The sequence below is a fragment of the Apis mellifera genome, linkage group LG7 (assembly GCF_003254395.2).
Source record: "Apis mellifera strain DH4 linkage group LG7, Amel_HAv3.1, whole genome shotgun sequence".
Taxonomy (NCBI): domain Eukaryota; kingdom Metazoa; phylum Arthropoda; class Insecta; order Hymenoptera; family Apidae; genus Apis; species Apis mellifera.
The window spans coordinates 942,142-960,966 of NC_037644.1; the positions used below are offsets into that span (position 1 = coordinate 942,142).

Sequence of the window (18,825 nt, forward strand, 5' to 3'; positions counted from 1 at the left end):
ATTTTTAAGTGATATTAAATCATATTTAAATTGTAGAAACTGACAGTTATTACGCAACGAGCTTCGTTATCTCTAAAATCGATTCCTTCTGCTACTTTTCCCCTAAAAACTGCCAAGAACAGAGCTCCAGTGATTCTTCCTTTTGGTTCACTCGAAGTATACTCTATCACTTCACGGTATTCGTTCATAATATCCGTAAGACCGCCTCCATGGCGAGGTTCTATGAAAACAGTTTTAACACTTGTAATTTTACTCCAAATAGAATTCTGTTTCCACCTCTCCATTTGTATATTCATTACGTTGTAGGAAGAGAAAAAACAGAGGATTCCATGAGGTATCGACTCGCAAACGTCTAATAACACTTGGCCCAATTCATCCTGTAAGAAGAAAATCTCAAAATATGAAAGATAATCTCAAATAAAAAGATATTATTTTAAAGTAATCGAAAACATTCCTCGAAAGTTATATTTTATTTTTCTGGAATTCTGTTTTTAATTTCACGTTAAACAATCCTCCTACAACACCCTTAGATCCCATTTGGACATTTGGATTTTTAATTAGAAGCCTACCTGAAATTGCCAGGTATTCACAATTTGGTAATTAGCTTTTAGCAGTATCCCATTTGGTCCTTTTGGTATACAGGTCGCATAAACTTGTTCCTTAGGTATCACGTGTCCAGTGTTTAGCACGTGCGTGAATGACGTTCCTAATTCACTTTGGAATGACGTGGTTGGCGTCAGGGTGCCGGACGCTAGTATTATACAGCGAGCATTTAGAGCGAGCGGTGAAAAGGCCACGCCAGGATTCATGCACACTAATTTCAAGGTTCGTACACGTTGTTCATATTTCTTTACCGACATCCACGCGTTTTCACTTATCTAGAATTTTAATATAAAAGATAATGTTCAGTTAATATAAAATATAATATTTAGAATATTTCTTTTATAGGAAAGTTATAATTTATTTTAAGATAATTGGATCTATCATTTAAAAGGTAAGACAAAATTTGATATATTAAATTTTTTAGTAATTATTGAAAATAGATAATATTTAATTTTTTTTTTTTATTAATTCTCGACCCACGTACATGTTTGAAATCTTTTACTGTGTTCTCAATCACGCATGCTCTATAATCATTTTTGTATTCCTTAGAAGTGATCATTCTTATGGTGTACATTAGATTTTCAATTGTCATTTTGGTGCTAGATGATATGATTGGCTTCACTATTGATTTGTACATTCTATTGTCTTCTTTCGCTTTATTTAAATCCGAAATCGCTTTGTTGCAGGCCATCAGAAACGTAGAAAGGACAGTCTCGTTTAAACCTTTCATATTAAATAATTGTGCTAGTTCTGCACCAGTCCAATATTTACTTGAACGATTCTCATTATTATAATCCTATTAAAAGAATATACATTAGATACAAATTAATTACAATAGATTAACAACAAGGTAAAAATTGTTACATTGTTTCTATAACAATAGTGTAGAAATATATTTATATAATATATAATTTATAATATATAATATATAATTTTTTAATTAAATAAAAAAAAAATACTCACGACTTTGTCAAGACTCATGTCTTTTAAAAATGTCACCAATTTGAGAAGAAAAGTTTTGAGAGTATCATAAGTCATGAAATCTTCAGCCCTCTGTTTTGCAAGGGTTTCACATTCATGTGCAGTAGCTTGGAGATGATCCTCGCGAAAAGCAACACTAGAAACGTCTCTAGAAATATCTTCTATGTTATGAGCTTCATCCAAGATGATCACCTGATCTTTCATATCCAGTTGCAACTAAATTTTCAATCATATTTTATAGAATCATTATAAAAATCAAACAAAATATTTCATTTATTAATAAAATTAATTATGTACTCACGCTTTCGCGAATATTAGGATCGATGATATAATTGTATGGACAGAAGATAATATCCGCAGTGTCCATCAAGGTTCTCGCTGCAAAGTATGGGCACGATTCTTTGTCCTTTCCGATATTCACCAAATCTTCGATATCCCATATCGATCTTAAACCAAGCTTTTCCAACGCCCAGAACGTGCCAATTGTTTTTTTATTAGTTTCGTTGTAATATGGACACCCTTTGTGCTGTGTAAAAATATATTCTTGATTTCAATTTTATTTCAAAAAATTTATTCAAAAAACTTGCGATTTTTGCGAAACAAAATTAATCATTTGCACCATTCTTTTTCAAATTATATTTATCACTTGTCATTTGTACGAATTTTCTTTCAATAATTTTAATATAAAAATTAAAAAAAGAAATTAACAAAGTATTTAATTAAAATTTAAATTAATCGAACACAAACCTTCGCAGTATCCAATAATTCATTGCAAAGCTCGGTTTTATTTTTAGTAGTATTTTGTATACAAGTGTATTCTCTACTGCTCAAAATAGTCATTCTAAGAAAAAAAAAAATAATAATAATAATCAACATAAAAAATTTATGCTCCACACAAAATACTAGAAGAAATACTTCTTACTTCTTATGTTTATAACAAGTTTTCCTCAATTCCTTCACGACTTGTTCGATTTGCTTATGCGTTCGCGTGCCGTAAAATATTCTTGGCACTTTTACTTTTTTTCTAAAATAATATCACGCGTCGAAAAGATGAATTTAATAATTCGGGGAAAAGATGGAAGAATAATTCTTACCCCTTTGCATCTTCGAACAAATCTTCGTAATCCTCGTAGGAATCGTCGGAATCGAGCATACATTTTTTACTCGATTCTTCGCAACAATCTTTCTCATTGTTCTCGCACGAAGTCGTTTGTTTACCCTCCCCTGGAACAAATACGAAAACAAAACAAAGAATCCGTTTAAATCCTTCCTATACCAGCTTTCAAGCATCGAAGAAATTATACTCGAAAGTTCCTCGACTTTCATCTTTCTCATCTAACCTCTTTTCTATTATTAACTATCGAATTATAACCGAGAATTAATAAAATCAATGAAACGTAAGAAAAAAGAAATTTCACTTCAATCTTACTCGACGAGCAATCACTGTGAAAATTTATAAAATATACCCTCGATCGTCTCCCCAACCAACCCCTTTTTCTTGCACGTTCCTAAATCCTATTTATATATAAAGAATGAAAAGATGGAAAAGAGATAAAAAAATCCAACGATTCGTTTCCAGATCACAAAGAGGAAGAAGAAAGAGAAAAAAATGAGGAGATGAAAAAAAGGCGAAAGGTTGGAAAAGGGACAAGAAGAATCTTTCATCGAATTCGCATGATCCCAGGGCGCATCCTCGACGCGAGCGATTTCTAAGGGGGCCGGAGCTCGACTAACTGAAAAGGATTACGCTTATTTAGGAAGTTCTTGAAAGGATCTCTCCTCTCACGGTATAGATAAAGAAAGAGCATCGTACCATTCGTATCTACCTTATATGTATATATATATATATATATATTTCCTTCTTTGTTGATTTCTATTAATGCCGTGGAACGAGCGAGGACGAGCGAGAGGAATGTCAAAACAGCGGGATTGATGGCAGGTGAAAGGGCAGGGGGGGGGGATCTATTGAGCGGGATCAATAGGGGTGGTTTTATCCACCCTCTCGCCGGATGTCGACAAAAGGAGGGCAGCTACTACTCGAAGGAGCGCGGAGGGTGGCGGAGGCATGGTTAAATCCTTTCGTGCCTCGATTCACCTCGAGTCAGAAAAATAGGAATGATCGTAAATGACGATGAAAGGCATGAAATGGACGGGCTCGGTCGGTAAGTAAGCGGATTTCGACGATTGTGCTTTGATTTTTACCAAGCCAACGATCTCTCTAGCTGGAATCCGTAAGGATCTGAATCTGAATTTCCCTCGAAGAGGAAGGATAATATTTGACTCGTGGGTAAGGTGAATTTATTCTTCCTGCTCGGGATAATATATTCGATATATATTCAAGAACGGAGGGGGGGTGCGTGAATTGATTCGAAATATGTAACGATAATTAATACTTGATGTGACACGTATTGGATGTGATATTTGATATTGACGAAATGAGAATCCACTTCTTTGTGGAGTTAATATGATACGATATTTGATACATTTGATATTTATTTAACAAAGTTTATCGAATTATTGCTGTTTGCGGGCAGGATTGTGTGATTATTTGCGGCGATGGTGGATTAACATCTTCTTTTTTCCTGCAATATTCGGAAAATTAATTTGATTGAACAGTAATTAATTCAGTAGTTTGTATTAATTTTATATTTCATACATATTTCTTTGTGATAATTTTCTTGTATGTAACTTTATCTTATACGAACTTGTGTTGCCAAACTGTTGCTGTGGATCGATCCGTTTGTAGCGGATAGTTTAACATTCGAGTTCGACTTTGCAGAAGATGCAAACGGAAACTTCGGAATGATACTTCGAAACAAATAAAAAAAAGAAAAAATGGAACATCCCGATGAAGATTCTTAAAGCAGGTCTTTGGAAAGAAGCTCGGATTTTTGACACAATATCTTTCGTCAATTGGACCACTTTATAAAATAACCAAGTAATAATTTCCCATTAACAATCATCCTTAAACTTCCATCGAATTTTCAATAACACAATAATAATGATATAAAGATTTTAAGAATTCGAAGAAATACATACTATACAATACAGAAAAGTATTAAAAATAATCAAGTAATAATCTAAAGATTTTACAAAATTCACAATTAAAATTAATCACGTGGAATTTCCCATTAACAATCATCGAAATTTCAATAAAGATATAATGTCAAAGATTTTAAGAATTCGAGGAAACATATACTATACAATACAGAAGAATATTAAAAATAACCAAGTAATAATCTAAAGATTCTACAAAATTCACAATTAAAATTAATCACATGCAATTTCCCATTAACAATCATTGAAATTTCAATAACACAATAACAACAAAAATATAATGTCAAAGATTTTAAGAATTCGAGGAAACATATATTATACAGAAGAGTATTAAAAATAATCAAGTAATAATCTAAAGATTCTACAAGATTCACAATTAAAATTAATCACGTGGAATTTCTCATTAACAATCATCGAAATTTCAATAAAGATATAATGTCAAAGATTTTAAGAATTCGAAGAAACATATACTATACAATACAGAAGAGTATTAAAAATAACCAAGTAATAATTTCCCATTAACAATCATCCTTAAACTTATAATATACTATATACTATACAATACAGAAGAGTATTAAAAATAATAGTAATAATCTAAAAATTCTACAAGATTCACAATTAAAATTAATCACGTGGAATTTCCCATTAACAATCATCCTTAAACTTCCATCGAATTTTCAATAACACAATAATAACAAAAATATAATGTCAAAGATTTTAAAAATTCGAAGAAACATATATTATACAATACAGAAGAGTATTAAAAATAACCAAGTAATCTAAAGATTCTACAAGATTCACAATTAAAATTAATCACGTGGAATTTCCCATTAACAATCATCGAAATTTCAATAAATGTCAAAGATTTTAAGAATTCGAGAAAACATATACTATACAATACAGAAGAGTGTACTCACCAAGATAGGGGAGAAAGAGGGGGCGATTAGAACACGCCGTTAAATCGTAAAGATAGGAAAGAATCGAGTTCGAGCACGATCTTGGCACGAGAAAAGGTGGCTGACTTTGAATTTTCGTGGAGGGTGGTGGTCGCCGGGGAGATTGGGGTGAGGGACAAAGAGGGAGGAGGGAGGTGGTTTTGATCGTCGATAGGAGGCAGAGTCGCGGCTGGCTGATTGTCGAAGGGGTTGAGAAGAGAGAGGCTAAGACAGGAAGAAGCGGGACGGGGCCAATCAGAGCGGGGACTTTGAGGGTGTCGTTGCCAGGCAACGAAACACACCCCAACACCCGAGGGGAGAAAACCCCGAGGGGGTATCATCCAGCGATACAGTCGACGCCGAAAGTTATCGCACCCCTGAGAGACGCCCCCTTTAACGTCGCCATCGAATTACGCCCTCGACGTCCGGACACTTGCGGGTTGTTGCGTCCGTGGCGGAGAGCCCAGGGGAAGGGATCAATGGAGACGTGGATGGAGGAGTGGATGACGAGGAGAACGTTTCCAACTCTCGCCCGAAAATGGATGCCCGCTCCGATGAAATTGTTTCGCGTCTAACGGTGTAACGCAGGAACAAGATTCACGAGTTTCTCGATTTTTAATGAATTATATCGACTGGTTGTAAGGATTATTTTAATAGGTTTTTATTAATACTTTGCATGTTAAATAATGAATAATTGGGAATATATTATAAAATGTACATCTATTCGTGTAATAATTAATTTCAACGAAAATGCAGAGCTATATTTGTTAGATTTCGAGGAATAAAAGTTTTCAGAATGATTTATAAAACATGGATCTAATATTCGAATTATTTTTGCCATTTCTTTCGTTACAATTATTCTTTATATCGTATACTTAATTAAATATGAATATTCATTAATACTTTAACAACTTTATATAGGGATTGCGATATTTTTTTGTAAATCATTCTGCGTATTTTTTAAAATACAATTTATTTGTTGAAACTTTTTTTTAATAAATATAAAGTTTCTCCAATGTTTTCATTGAAATTAATTATTGCACGAATAATTTTTTTTTTTTTTTTTTAGGAAAATATAGAGAAGAGTATAGACAATAAATTTTTATTTCCCGTAAAGATCAATAAATGAAGGAAAAGGAAAATATATTATCAATTAGGAGGAATAATTAGAAAACTTTATCGGTCGAAAATATCAACAATTTTGATAATTAAATAATTATTGCAACGACGTGACAATGAAATTATTACGATACGAATTTAAGTTTAAAGCTTGGCTGCTTATTCATTCCTTTTTAATTTAATTCCTCTGGCTGGAAATATTCGAAAAATGACGCGCGAGAGTGATCGTTGAAAGCGCCGCACGCGGAAACGTGTTCCAAACCCTCGCTTCCCCCCCCCCCCCCCTTCCATTCCTAAATTCATTTCATCGCTCCGATATTTTGAAATTTATCATACGAGGACAGCGCAAAACCGAGCCGAGCAATTATATCAATTATAACGATCAACGAATGGTCGATTTCCATTCATCCGAGGCTCGTTTTATTCCTTCAGAAAGGAAGGAGCCCGTTATCGGTGCAAAACGGCGACAATCGGCCTCGTAGAAACGCGTGGAACGCATTAAAACGGTGTAAAAAAAATGAAAATCGGATGCAAAAATATTGCGCGTCCCCTTCCATTCATCGAGAAGGGTTAATAAAACTGATATTAATCATTCGAGAACGACCTCTGTCGGGCGAAATCGAGGTCAAGATGCCTCCAATAATATCCTTCGCTATCGAGAAATCCTAAATGAATCGGCCACTGTGCCTTCTTATCTGCGAAATAATTCTAACCAAGGGAGAGGAGGAGAAGGAAGGTGGAGGAAAAAAAAAGAAAAAAAGGAGAAAAAAAAAGAAGAAAAAGGAAATTCAGAGAAACAATAGGGTGTCGTGTCTCGTCCGTATTTCCTTCCCCATTCATTCGTAGATACTATGAATGAGCTCGTTTCACGTCGATCACTCGCTCCGTATCTCGCTCCCTCCCCACCCACATATCGCGAATAAATAAACAGTTGATTCGCGAGTATAAAGCGGTCGATTCTTCGATTCTTGTCGATGGAATACGGGGACTTTGTACGATCGGTTACGATGGCTAATTAATATTGGTTATCGTAAGTGTCGTGATTATTCCAAGGGGAGGGGATACTATGGCGAGGCGTACAGGGTGTTCAAAAAGAAAGGAGTTTAATTCTTTCAAGTGAGGTGATTTTAGAAAAATTATAGAAAAATTACATACATTTGAAGTAACAACATCAACTTTTCGTTGCTTATATTTTTTGGTAAAGAATTTTTACTTAATCTTCTGGTTTTTATTAAAAATCATTTCCCTTAAAATATTACGATATTGATTCAATTATATAAGTTCGATAATTGAATAATGAAATAGAAATAGAATCAAAATTATTATATTAACGTACGAAAAATTAAATGCATTTGAAGTAACAACTTCTCGTTGCTTATATTTTTTGGTAAGGAATTTTTACTTAATCTTCTGGTTTTTATTAAAAGTCATTTCCCTTAAAATATTACGATATTGATTCAATTATATAAGTTCGTCGATAATTGAATAATGAAATAGAAATAGAATTAAAATTATTATATTAACGTTCGAAAAATTAAATGCATTTGAAGTAACAACTTCTCGTTGCTTATATTTTTTGGTAAAGAATTTTTACTTAATCTTCTGGTTTTTATTAAAAATCATTTTCCTTAAAATATTATGACATTGATTCAATTATATAAGTTTGATAATTGAATAATGAAATGGAAATAGAATCAAAATTATTATATTAACGTACGAAAAATTAAATGCATTTGAAGTAACAACTTCTCGTTGCTTATATTTTTTGGTAAGGAATTTTTACGTAATCTTATAGTTTTTATTAAAAGTCATTTCCCTTAAAATATTACGACATTGATTCAATTATATAAGTTTGATAATTGAATAATGAAATGGAAATAGAATCAAAATTATTATATTAACGTACGAAAAATTAAATGCATTTGAAGTAACAACTTCTCGTTGCTTATATTTTTTGGTAAAGAATTTTTACTTAATCTTCTGGTTTTTATTAAAAATCATTTCCCTTAAAATATTACGACATTGATTCAATTATATAAGTTCGTTGATAATTGAATAATGAAATAGAAATAGAATCAAAATTATTGTATTAACGAGTATCTTTTTTAACGAGAAAGAATGAAAGTTAAAAGGATTGAATATTATAATTCCACGATGTAATTCCATAATGCCCCGTAATGAATTTATCGGATAGATACTAAAAAACTTCATCCCGATCTTCCTTTTGTCTAAAGTTGGAGAATTAGAGATTATTAGCGGGAACTTGAGCCTCTATCGATATGGCTTTTGTCCCGGCCGGTCATAAAGTTTTGCGAAGCACCGCAATTCAACCAATTAACAACCATTTGGTAAATCAAGCCGCAGCCACGAATTAATTGGTCCTCGACTTTCTTCCATTCTCCCCCTCCGTAATCCCTCCTCCCCCGTTTTCTTCCCTTCCCTTCTCTGTTGTCGTCGACAACAAATACTCTAAGTCCTCTTGATGAGAAAACCACCACTCCTACAGCGGTTCACCTCGCTATTTTTCTTCGTCGTTTTCTCCGCTAGGCGGAATTGCGTTAAAAACACCGGAAGAAGCTGCGATCCGAGATCCCAATTATCGATTCTATTAAAGGCGATTCTTCTTCTTCTTCTTCTTCTTCTCCTTTTCTTCTTCTTTTTTTAAGAGTACGTTTTTTATTCTTTGTCTATACGGATATAATGTTTGAAATCGATGTTTTTTAGAAGAGATAAGAAAATGGAAATGGATTAAAGAAAACGGTAGTAGATAATGGAAGAATGTTCCCATTAAAAGTAAAAAAAAGTTTCGAAATTATTACTTCTATTATTATATATTTAATTGAGAAATTCAAAATTTCTTCTTCTTCTTCTTCTTTTCTTCTTTTTTAAGAGTACGTTTTTTATTCTTTGTCTATACGGATATAATGTTTGAAATCGATGTTTTTTAGAAGAGATAAGAAAATGGAAATGGATTAAAGAAAACGGTAGTAGATAATGGAAGAATGTTCCCATTAAAAGTAAAAAAAAGTTTCGAAATTATTACTACTATTATTATATATTTAATTGAGAAATTCAAAATTTCTTCTTCTTTTCTTCTTCTTTTTTAAGAGTACGTTTTTTATTCTTTGTCTATACGGATATAATGTTTGAAATCGATGTTTTTTAGAAGAGATAAGAAAATAAAGATGGATTAAAGAAAATGGTAGTAGATAATGGAAGAATGTTCTCATTAAAAGTAAAAAAAAGTTTCGAAATTATTACTACTATTATTATATATTTAATTGAGAAATTCAAAATTTCTTCTTCTTTTCTTCTTCTTTTTTAAGAGTACGTTTTCTATTCTTTGTCTATACGGATATAATATTTTTTAAAAGAGATAAGAAAATAGAGATGGCGATTAAAGAAAACGGTAGATAATGGAAGAATGTTCTCATTAAAAGTAAAAAAAAGTTTCGAAATTATTACTACTATTATTATATATTTAATTGAGAAATTCAAAATTTTTTCTTCTTCTTTTTCTTCTTTTCTTCTTTTTTAAGAGTACGTTTTCTATTCTTTGTCTACACGGATATAATGTTTTTTAAAAGAGATAAGAAAATAGAGATGGCGATTAAAGAAAACGGTAGATAATGGAAGAATGTTCTCATTAAAAGTAAAAAAAAATTTCGAAATTATTACTACTATTATTATATATTTAATTGAGATATTCAAAATTTTTTCTTCTTCTTCTTCTTTTTTAAGAGTACGTTTTCTATTCTTTGTCTATTTGGATATAATGTTTTTTAAAAGAGATAAGAAAATAGAGATGGCGATTAAAGAAAACAGTGATAGATAATGGAAGAATGTTCCCATTAAAAAAAAGTTTCAAAATTATTACTACTATTATTATATATTTAATTAAGAACACGAAACTACTCTCTCTGAAAAATTGGCAAATACACAAATTTCATCGCAGTTCATTTGGATTTCGTGCAAAATTAATCATACTTTTTAACTTTTAATCTTTACATAAGCATCCTATCCTAAACGTTTCAAAATTTCTTCTTCTTCTTCTTCTTCTCCTTTTCTTCTTCTTTTTTAAGAGTACATTTTTTATTTTTTTTTATGAAATCGATGTTTTTTAAAAGAGATAAGAGAATAGAGATGGCGATTAAAAAAAACAGTGGTAGATAATGGAAGAATGCTTCCATTAAAAGTGAAACTGAAAAATTGGCAAATACACAAATTTCATCGCAGTTCATTCGGATTTCGTGCGAAATTAATCACACTTTTTACACTTTTAAATCTTTACATAAGCATCCTATCCCAAAAATTTCTTATTACTTAAAAAAAATAATGGAAACTTTTGCTTTCCGTCATCGGCCGTAACAATTTATTCTAACCACGTTCGTCCGTTCATCATTAAAAAGAGAAAAAAGAGAGAAAGAGAAGAGAGAGAGAAAAAAGTGTATACGGATGGAAGAAAAGAAAAAATCTCGCGAATTAATCAGTGAGCGCGACTCACCCCCATTCGGGCGCAGCATCGCAGAAACGTTCGCATTGAAATTGCCGCGTTTTCGCGATGCACCCGCTGCGCGAGCGGATTGCGAAACGATCCGGGGACACAATGCCGGCGCCGATGTGCGCGACATATGGACACGATGCACCGTAAACTACGGTGAATCGTTTAAATTCCGTAATCCCTTTGTCGACGGCCACGGGATCGCAGAATTTCTAATCCATCCCCCGCGGCACAATGGCCGCCGATCGATTCTTCCTTCCCCCCCCCCCTTTCCTTTCTTTTTTTTCCTCTATTTTTCATTTATCACCCCCGCCGGCGAGAACAAAGGAATCGTCCGAGGAGGGATTTGCGTTTCAAGAAGATGGGAGACAATAAGATGGGAAAGGGGAAGAGAAGGCAGGTGATAAAATCGCGCGCTGCTAGCGTCGATGAAAAAGAAAGAGATGAAGTGGAAGGAGATAATTTCAATAATCGAATTGTAAATCTTATATTATACAAGTTTTGGATAATTTCTTCAATCTCCGAATATACGAAATGAATGAATAAAAATCCGTTTTCTTACAATTCGATTAGAATCCGTTAGATAAACTGTTTTCTACGCTGCTGGTTATTCGAGTATACAAGCCGTATTTCCTTGGCGCTATGAAAGCAACGTGGAATCATTACATTCCCGGGCAAATAGGGGCAACGTGATCGCGACCCTCGGCAACACAGATGGAGAAGGAAGAAGCGAACGAGCGGAGGCAAACAAAAGGGGTTGCAAGAGATGGAGCTTCTCCTGCGCGGCGAAGAAAGCAAAGAGAAGAATGCGGGGTAACATCCCTTATGTCGTACAAGAACGTTATTAGCGCGAGCGTTTCTTCACATCCACCCACTGACCTCCGTGTCTTGCTTACCGGGGGGGGGGAGGGTTGGTTTCCAAGATGGAAACATCCTCTTTCAAGAAGATATTCAAGAAGCGAAGGAAGAAGATGTTTCAAAAGAAGAGATCTTTGGATAAATGGATCGATCTCGTGAAAACTTTATAATAATAATAATCAAAATCGAACAAAATTTGAAAGAAAGAGAGAAAAAGACACGTATCTGGTTCTGAAGGTTTCTAATCGAGAAGGGCAAAGCAAATATAGCAAGGGGAGAAAAATGCCTATCTTGGTATCGGTTACTCGAGGAAAGTGAAGAAATAGGTCGAGCAAATACATAAATAAAAAGTAACGGGGATCATGGGATTAAAGCGGGACGGGATCGAGAGGATGCGGTGAAAATACTTTCCACCCGATATTACTTTCTTCCCGAAGAAGAGGAAACAACCACCACCAGCAGCTTACTTCCAAAGCTAAGCGAAAATGAGACGAAGAAAAAAGACGAGTCTTCCTCCTTCGATATTATATTCCTCAACCATAAACCATAAAAGAGAAGGAAGAAGAGGCGAGTAGGAAAGAATCGGAGGAATCGGTGATGATCCCAACCGCGGTGCTACTTGCTTGCTCCACTATTACCGCCGTTTGTAAAACTACCACTACCGGTTTCGAGAAGGGAAAAGAAGGGGAGGAAGCACACGGTTTTCGAGGAGGAGGCAAAGAGACAGCGAGAAACGAGGAGAAGGGAAGTAGGGACAGGAAACCGGTGTTTGGTTGAGGCGGGGGTTGGGCGAGGAGGGTTCGGTCTCCATGGCGACAAGCAACCCCCGGGACCCACGGAGCTCGTCGCCGGGGTTGGTCGAAAAGGGTGGCCCAGGGCGTCTGTCGGGCAGGTTAGGCCGGGCGTATAGCCCGAATGTCACTCGACACAAGGGGGACACAAGGATGTCCTGGACGCGAGCAAGACGGACATACGGCGCGAGCCGGCCGACCGATAAAGAGGGTAGGGTGCGAAGGGATGGGAGAGAAAGAGGGAGAGAGAGAGAGGCTCGAGCGGAGGAGAGGGTGCAGGCAGGCCAAGATGGCCGACGACGCGACACCCACCATGTCAATAACACCCTTCTTCGACGCAAAACCGAGCCAACCTCCCTCGTTTCGCCCCTCGGAGAGAGTCATCCACCCAACGTCGCCCCTCCCTCCCTCTCTCTCTCTCGCCCGTTCCTCTCTACTCTAGCTGCTTTTTCTTCCACGACCTTTCGCCAGCCAACCCACCCACCCCTCGACTATATTCACGAGAACGATGATGCGCTCTCTCGCCGCGATTTTCCCCGGCTTCTTGCCTCCGCTCGCGGTAATTAACGCGACGATCCCCTGCCACCAGAAAAGGAAACGGCTGGAGAGAGGGAGAGGGAGCGAGGGAAGAGAATTGAACAGGGAGAGGGGGAGGAGAGAGCAGCACTCGCTCTCGCAGAGGCCATTGCTGGCGAGGGCGTAATTCCGTTAAGTGTCTTCGTAAACTTCGTTAGCTGCATTTCCCGACATTACTCACCCCCGTCAAACGTTTCCACGCACACTGTGCGTTCGTTCGCTACCGTGTTCGATGTTTGAACCGAGTGGAAGGAGCGAAAGTGCAAATATAATTCCTTCCCTCTTTTTATTTTTTCTTTCTTTGCCTCTCAGATTTTTAGGGGAAGAAGACACTGGATGAGATTGAATTTGATATATATATATTTAGTAATCGTTAAGGGATGAGATTAAAAATATTACTGGATGATGCACGAGAGAGGACGGTGTGTATCATCATCGGGAATCGGGCATGTATTAATCGAATCGGTTTTACTGTATTAATTAATAATCCTGGTTGTATCGTACGTAATGGGGGATTGTTTTTAACAAATTTGAGGGGAGGGGGGCATCAAACGATCGCATTAGTAATTTGTTTGTACTCGCTACGAGTCCCCTTAGGATGTTCGATTTGCAATTCGTGTTATAATTAACAATCATCATTAGCATTTGTAACCGTTGAAATGAAACTACAATTGAATTCGGTACATTAATATGCGTTACGTATTATCGGCGGAATTAATAACCGCGGTATGACATTCATTACACATGTGTCGTCCCGTTCATCAACATCACTTAACATTCTAATTTAACAATAAAATTATATGATTTCCGGCCTATCTTCGATCCACTCGATCCCACCATTATCGTTTCCAATCGTTACGATACGGTACAAACAATCTTGATTGCACGCGGTTTCTTCTCCATTAAAATTGTTTTTAATGATCGATCATTCGATGGAAATGTCATTTACGGAGAAATTAATGAATTTTTCTTTTCTTTTTTTATGGAAAAATATATTAGAAGAGAGAGAGAAATTGTAAAAATTGCATTTCAAATGTCAATCTGAGCAAAGTTATCTCCATTCAAGGAGTCAAGGACTCTACATTTCTATAATTAAACGCTCGAGGAATACTTACATTTTCGTTGCACGATCTATAAAATTTCGCATTTCCTTTAAAGTTTCTTGCCATTTTTTCCACCCTCCCCTCGATTTTCTCTTCGATCGAGCAAGATATTGAGAAATGTAACTGTATGTATGGGAGAACGTTATTCGTTCGAGGGGGTTGAAATTCACGAGGGAACGTTGGAGAGAGGAACAGGTTTCTGTTTTTTCTTTCGAAGATGTAATCGACGAGGAATTTCTTTCTTCTTCGAAAGTAAAGGAACCACCGCGTGTTGTTGGGACGCAGGGGAAAAAAGCAGATGTTGCAAAATCGAGTGGGCCTCTATTAAATATAATAACCGTTGGGTTTGGATTTTCATGGATGAACGAGCCGGAATATGTTACGTAATATTCACTGTTCTCTGGTATCGACCTGGCACAATGGAGGCAAGAGGCTGGAAGACGGTGGCTGCATCCGTTCCGAGGGTAACCATTCCGAATTGTTACCATATTTTCGAGTGTGATTAACTTACGTGCAACATCCTCGTACCGGGCACCGACATTTTCCAATTTGTTCGCCTTCTTGTCCATCTCGGCTGGAACATTAAAAAAAATCAATCGATTAATTAAATGTAAATAGATTCATGACATAAAATTTTCTTCTGCGACATATATAAACTCAGAATTCAGAAAATCATTCTTCGAAAATTGAGAATTATTTTTATCTCATGTGAAAATTTTCATTCAATCATATCCTCAGAAATTTTTAACTATTAATTTAGGAAAGAAGACGGGATCATTCCATACAAAATCAGTTCACGAAACATCGAGTGTACACTTTCCATATCCATCAAGTACACCCTGAACTTTGGAACGAGCGAGATTAGGATCGGTATCATTGGATAGGACGCGTGTTCCGGTAGCACCCCGTGTATCCACGCATGGACTGTAAAGATCGGCGAAAGCCGGCAGCAAAGGGTAGCAGAGTGGAACGACGAGCCTAGGCAAGGCAGTAGGAAGAGAAGGGACAGAGATGGACGGAGGGGAGGCGGGAGGGGAGAGAGAGAAGGGAATTGAGGGAGGAGGGAAAAGAAAATATCCCAGGGGCAAGGCAGGGGCATACGTAGACGTACGCAGGGCAAACGTCTGAAAGGATCTCCCACTAATAGGCATTATATTTTTCGTTAGGAGAGCCGACGGGATTATGGGCCTGTCAGAGGGCCTAATAACTGGTCCCCGGTGGGCCACCTCGCATCTGATACCGGGGGCCCTTCTCTTTATACAATGTGCGCATTAAAAACACTAATCGCAATGCGCACGAGCACGATCGCGCATTGTACTAGCGCATGGGATCATCAAAGGCCGCCGACCAACGTACAGGGGAAAAGCTTCTGCACACGATCTCTCTCTCTCTCTCTCTTGTAACTCGTTTTCTCTATTTCTCTTTTCGTCCTTTTTTACCGACCGAGGACTCGTGAGACTTCTTCCTCTTCTTTCACAAGAATTTCTCGCCCACTCTCGCCTCTTTGTGCGACCGTCGTTTGATCTCCTCACGGGGAGGACAATTTTATTTTATTTTTTTTCCCCTCTCCTTGGAGAAGATGGCCTAATTTTCGAGGGCACGATCGCAGAACGCGTTACATTTCTCTTCTCTCTCTTCTTTCTATTATTTCGTCATCTTTTCGTTCAGTCGAAGATTGGGATACGATCGAAAGGGATACTACGATAAATCGAGTAGTTCGAAATTCCTTGATTTTTGCGCGCTCCTTTTGTGTCACGCTTGTGCGTTGTTGAGTGGTGCAGATTGATTTTCTTTTTTTCGTTTTGTTGGTCCCGTATGCGAGGGGTACAAATATATATATATGGTTTGTTCTTTTTTTTGTCGATCGTAGAGGGAGGATTGAGCGAAAGGGTTGTTTCGGGATGGGGGGGGGAGGGAGGGGTTGACAGGATGGAATTGACTGTGGGAGATTATTGATGCACCGTTCCGCTGATTTCGAATGATGAATATGGAAGTTGTGCAGGGATGAAGAGTTCGATGGAGGGTAGTTGGGATGCTCGATGTCGAACGAAAAAAAGGAGAGAGAGAGAGAGAGAGAAAAGCAAGAAGCTTTTTTATTCGGATTATTCTAATTGAAAGGATTTTCAGAGTGTCGAGTCGTAAATCATTTTAATGATCCGCCTTTTAAATTGGTTAAGCTGAATTATCGGTAACGGTTTTATTAACTGGCGCGCGGCCCGGCTCGCGGGCCATCGTTAATTTCTGATGAATTTGTAATCGGAGTCGAGTGTTAATCAGTTTTGACAATTTCGTTGGAATTAATTACGTGCACGCGACTTCAAAACTGCATTCGATATTCATCCGTTCTCTCTCTATCTCTCTCTTTCTCTGTCGATCGAAATATCCCGTTGAAAGGGAAATTAATGAAAAACAAAAACGAAAAGCAAAGTTTAATAAATAATCTCATTAACCTCGCGGAGAAATATTTGTAATTTCGTTATCAAAATATATCTCTCTCTTTTTCGAGAGAGAGAGAACGTCTACGTGAAATTTCCTTTGTTTCCTCTACTTCTTCATGGATACAATCATCTATTATTATTATTGAATCTTCAAGATGACATTTCATTTTTCGAATAAGTTTCCAAGAATCTCTTCAATTTTATAATATTCATATTATTCATCATATGAAGAGAAGAATTAAATACAATTCTCTCATATAATCATAAGTACATCATTTTACAAATCGAAGCAATTTCAGAAAAAATGTTCCATCCGAAATTCATCTAAATTCAGAGCTTCATTCGTCTACAAATTTATGCATACAACTTTTAAAAACCCCTAAGAGGCTACTCTTGTCCAAACTCCAGTAAAATTGAACCCAAATCGAGATCACTTCGCCGATTCCAATCTCAATGGAATTAAACGAAACACTCCCAAGAAACGATTACCTATAATCAAGATACAATTCATTCTTAAAGTTTAAAAAAATCTAAATCCTCTAAAATAAAATAAAATAAAAGTGAAAAAAAAAAGGGATTATTAAATCAGGAATCGGCCATTTTCCGTGAACGAAAGCCTCCCCGAGCGTGGACGCGTCTACAATTTCCTCCATCGTTTCGAGAAGGGGTTGGTCGGGGGGGGATCGCCTGGAAGAAGGGGGGCCGACGGTGACGCGCTGACGGTGGAGGGTCGGAATTTCAAGCCCGCGGGGGCGGCTAGCGAGATATCCGAGAATATTATACCCCGGGAAGCCGTGTAATGAAACCGTTCCCGGCGCCCTCGCGCTATTATCCCCCCCGGCAATATAAGCCGGACAAGGATATAGGTGGCTGATACGTGGCGCAGCTGCACCCCGCCACGCCCTCTCCCTTTTATATCCTCGCCCGCCGCCCCGCTGCGCAACCACCCCGGACCACCCATCCCTCGCGAAGATAGGCGCAGGAGGCGCAAGACCGCGATGTCAGCGCGGAATAACGCGGCGTCATCGTCATTCGAGGGGCCGCGTAATTGCCTGACCGTTCCAAGAATCGAGCAGCCGCCGCCGCCGCCGCCATCTCGCAACCCTTTCGCCGGCAGAGGCGAGACGCTGTTTGGAAGAGGAGGTGGAGGATGGCGGAGTCGATAAGGGATTCTTTTCAATCGCTGGCTTTTGCTGCCTTTTTTAAAACGTTTCAACGTTTTATTGGAAAGATGGCGGTCGTTTTTGGAAACGCGGTTTTATGGATAATTATTTCGATCATTTCAAGGGCGATTGATATCGATGACGGGAAATGAAGAGTTGAAAAGGAATAAGGAAAAGAGATGAAAATTAAAGGGAAAAAAAGGAAAGGAAAAATTGAAGAATTCGTAAGATACGTGTAATTGAGAAATCCAATTGGAGGACTGGAATTGTATTTTCTTACGAGTTAATGGAATCACGTTAAATTTAAAGAGGAAGGAAATCTTGGTCAATTAAATCTTTTCGGACAGATTTTAAAAAAAGGTAAAAATTTAAGCACGCGTTCTGGAAACGTGGAGGGGATGATTCGAAAGCTTCGCTTTCGCGGCCCCTTTAATTCGACTAATCGCGCCACGACACGGTTCAGTTTTGGGCGAAACTGGTGGATTCAGGAGCAAACATTTAATTACTGTAAAGAGAATAAACACGGGGACCGAGGGAAAAATCGTCAGGGCGGAAATGTTTGCCCGTCGACGAATTATTTTTCGCCGTGGCGGCTTAATTTCCGCGAAGGTCAAGGGAAACAAAAAATGGAGTAATTGCTAGCCCGCGCTCTTATTCCGCTCGTTCGTTCGTCGGCGAAATAAACGAGGGTGGAAAAGCG

At 37.2% G+C, this 18,825-nt stretch overlaps 1 protein-coding gene across 2 annotated transcripts in view; it reads right to left on the reverse strand.

The window, feature by feature from the left end:
* LOC411185 (Fanconi anemia group J protein) overlaps positions 1-18,825 on the reverse strand; it is a 63,818-nt gene that overhangs the window by 570 nt on the left and 44,423 nt on the right. The window contains exons 4-12 of one of the 2 annotated variants that reach the window (XM_026441679.1): positions 15,036-15,098; positions 2,679-2,808; positions 2,507-2,608; positions 2,332-2,425; positions 1,886-2,110; positions 1,567-1,800; positions 1,088-1,399; positions 570-878; positions 45-377 (exon numbers count right to left, since the gene is read on the reverse strand). In XM_026441679.1, the coding sequence (XP_026297464.1) occupies positions 45-377; positions 570-878; positions 1,088-1,399; positions 1,567-1,800; positions 1,886-2,110; positions 2,332-2,425; positions 2,507-2,608; positions 2,679-2,808; positions 15,036-15,098 (1,802 nt within the window). The remainder of the gene's footprint in view (positions 1-44; positions 378-569; positions 879-1,087; positions 1,400-1,566; positions 1,801-1,885; positions 2,111-2,331; positions 2,426-2,506; positions 2,609-2,678; positions 2,809-15,035; positions 15,099-18,825) is intronic. The other variant, XM_026441680.1, reaches the window with a different exon arrangement.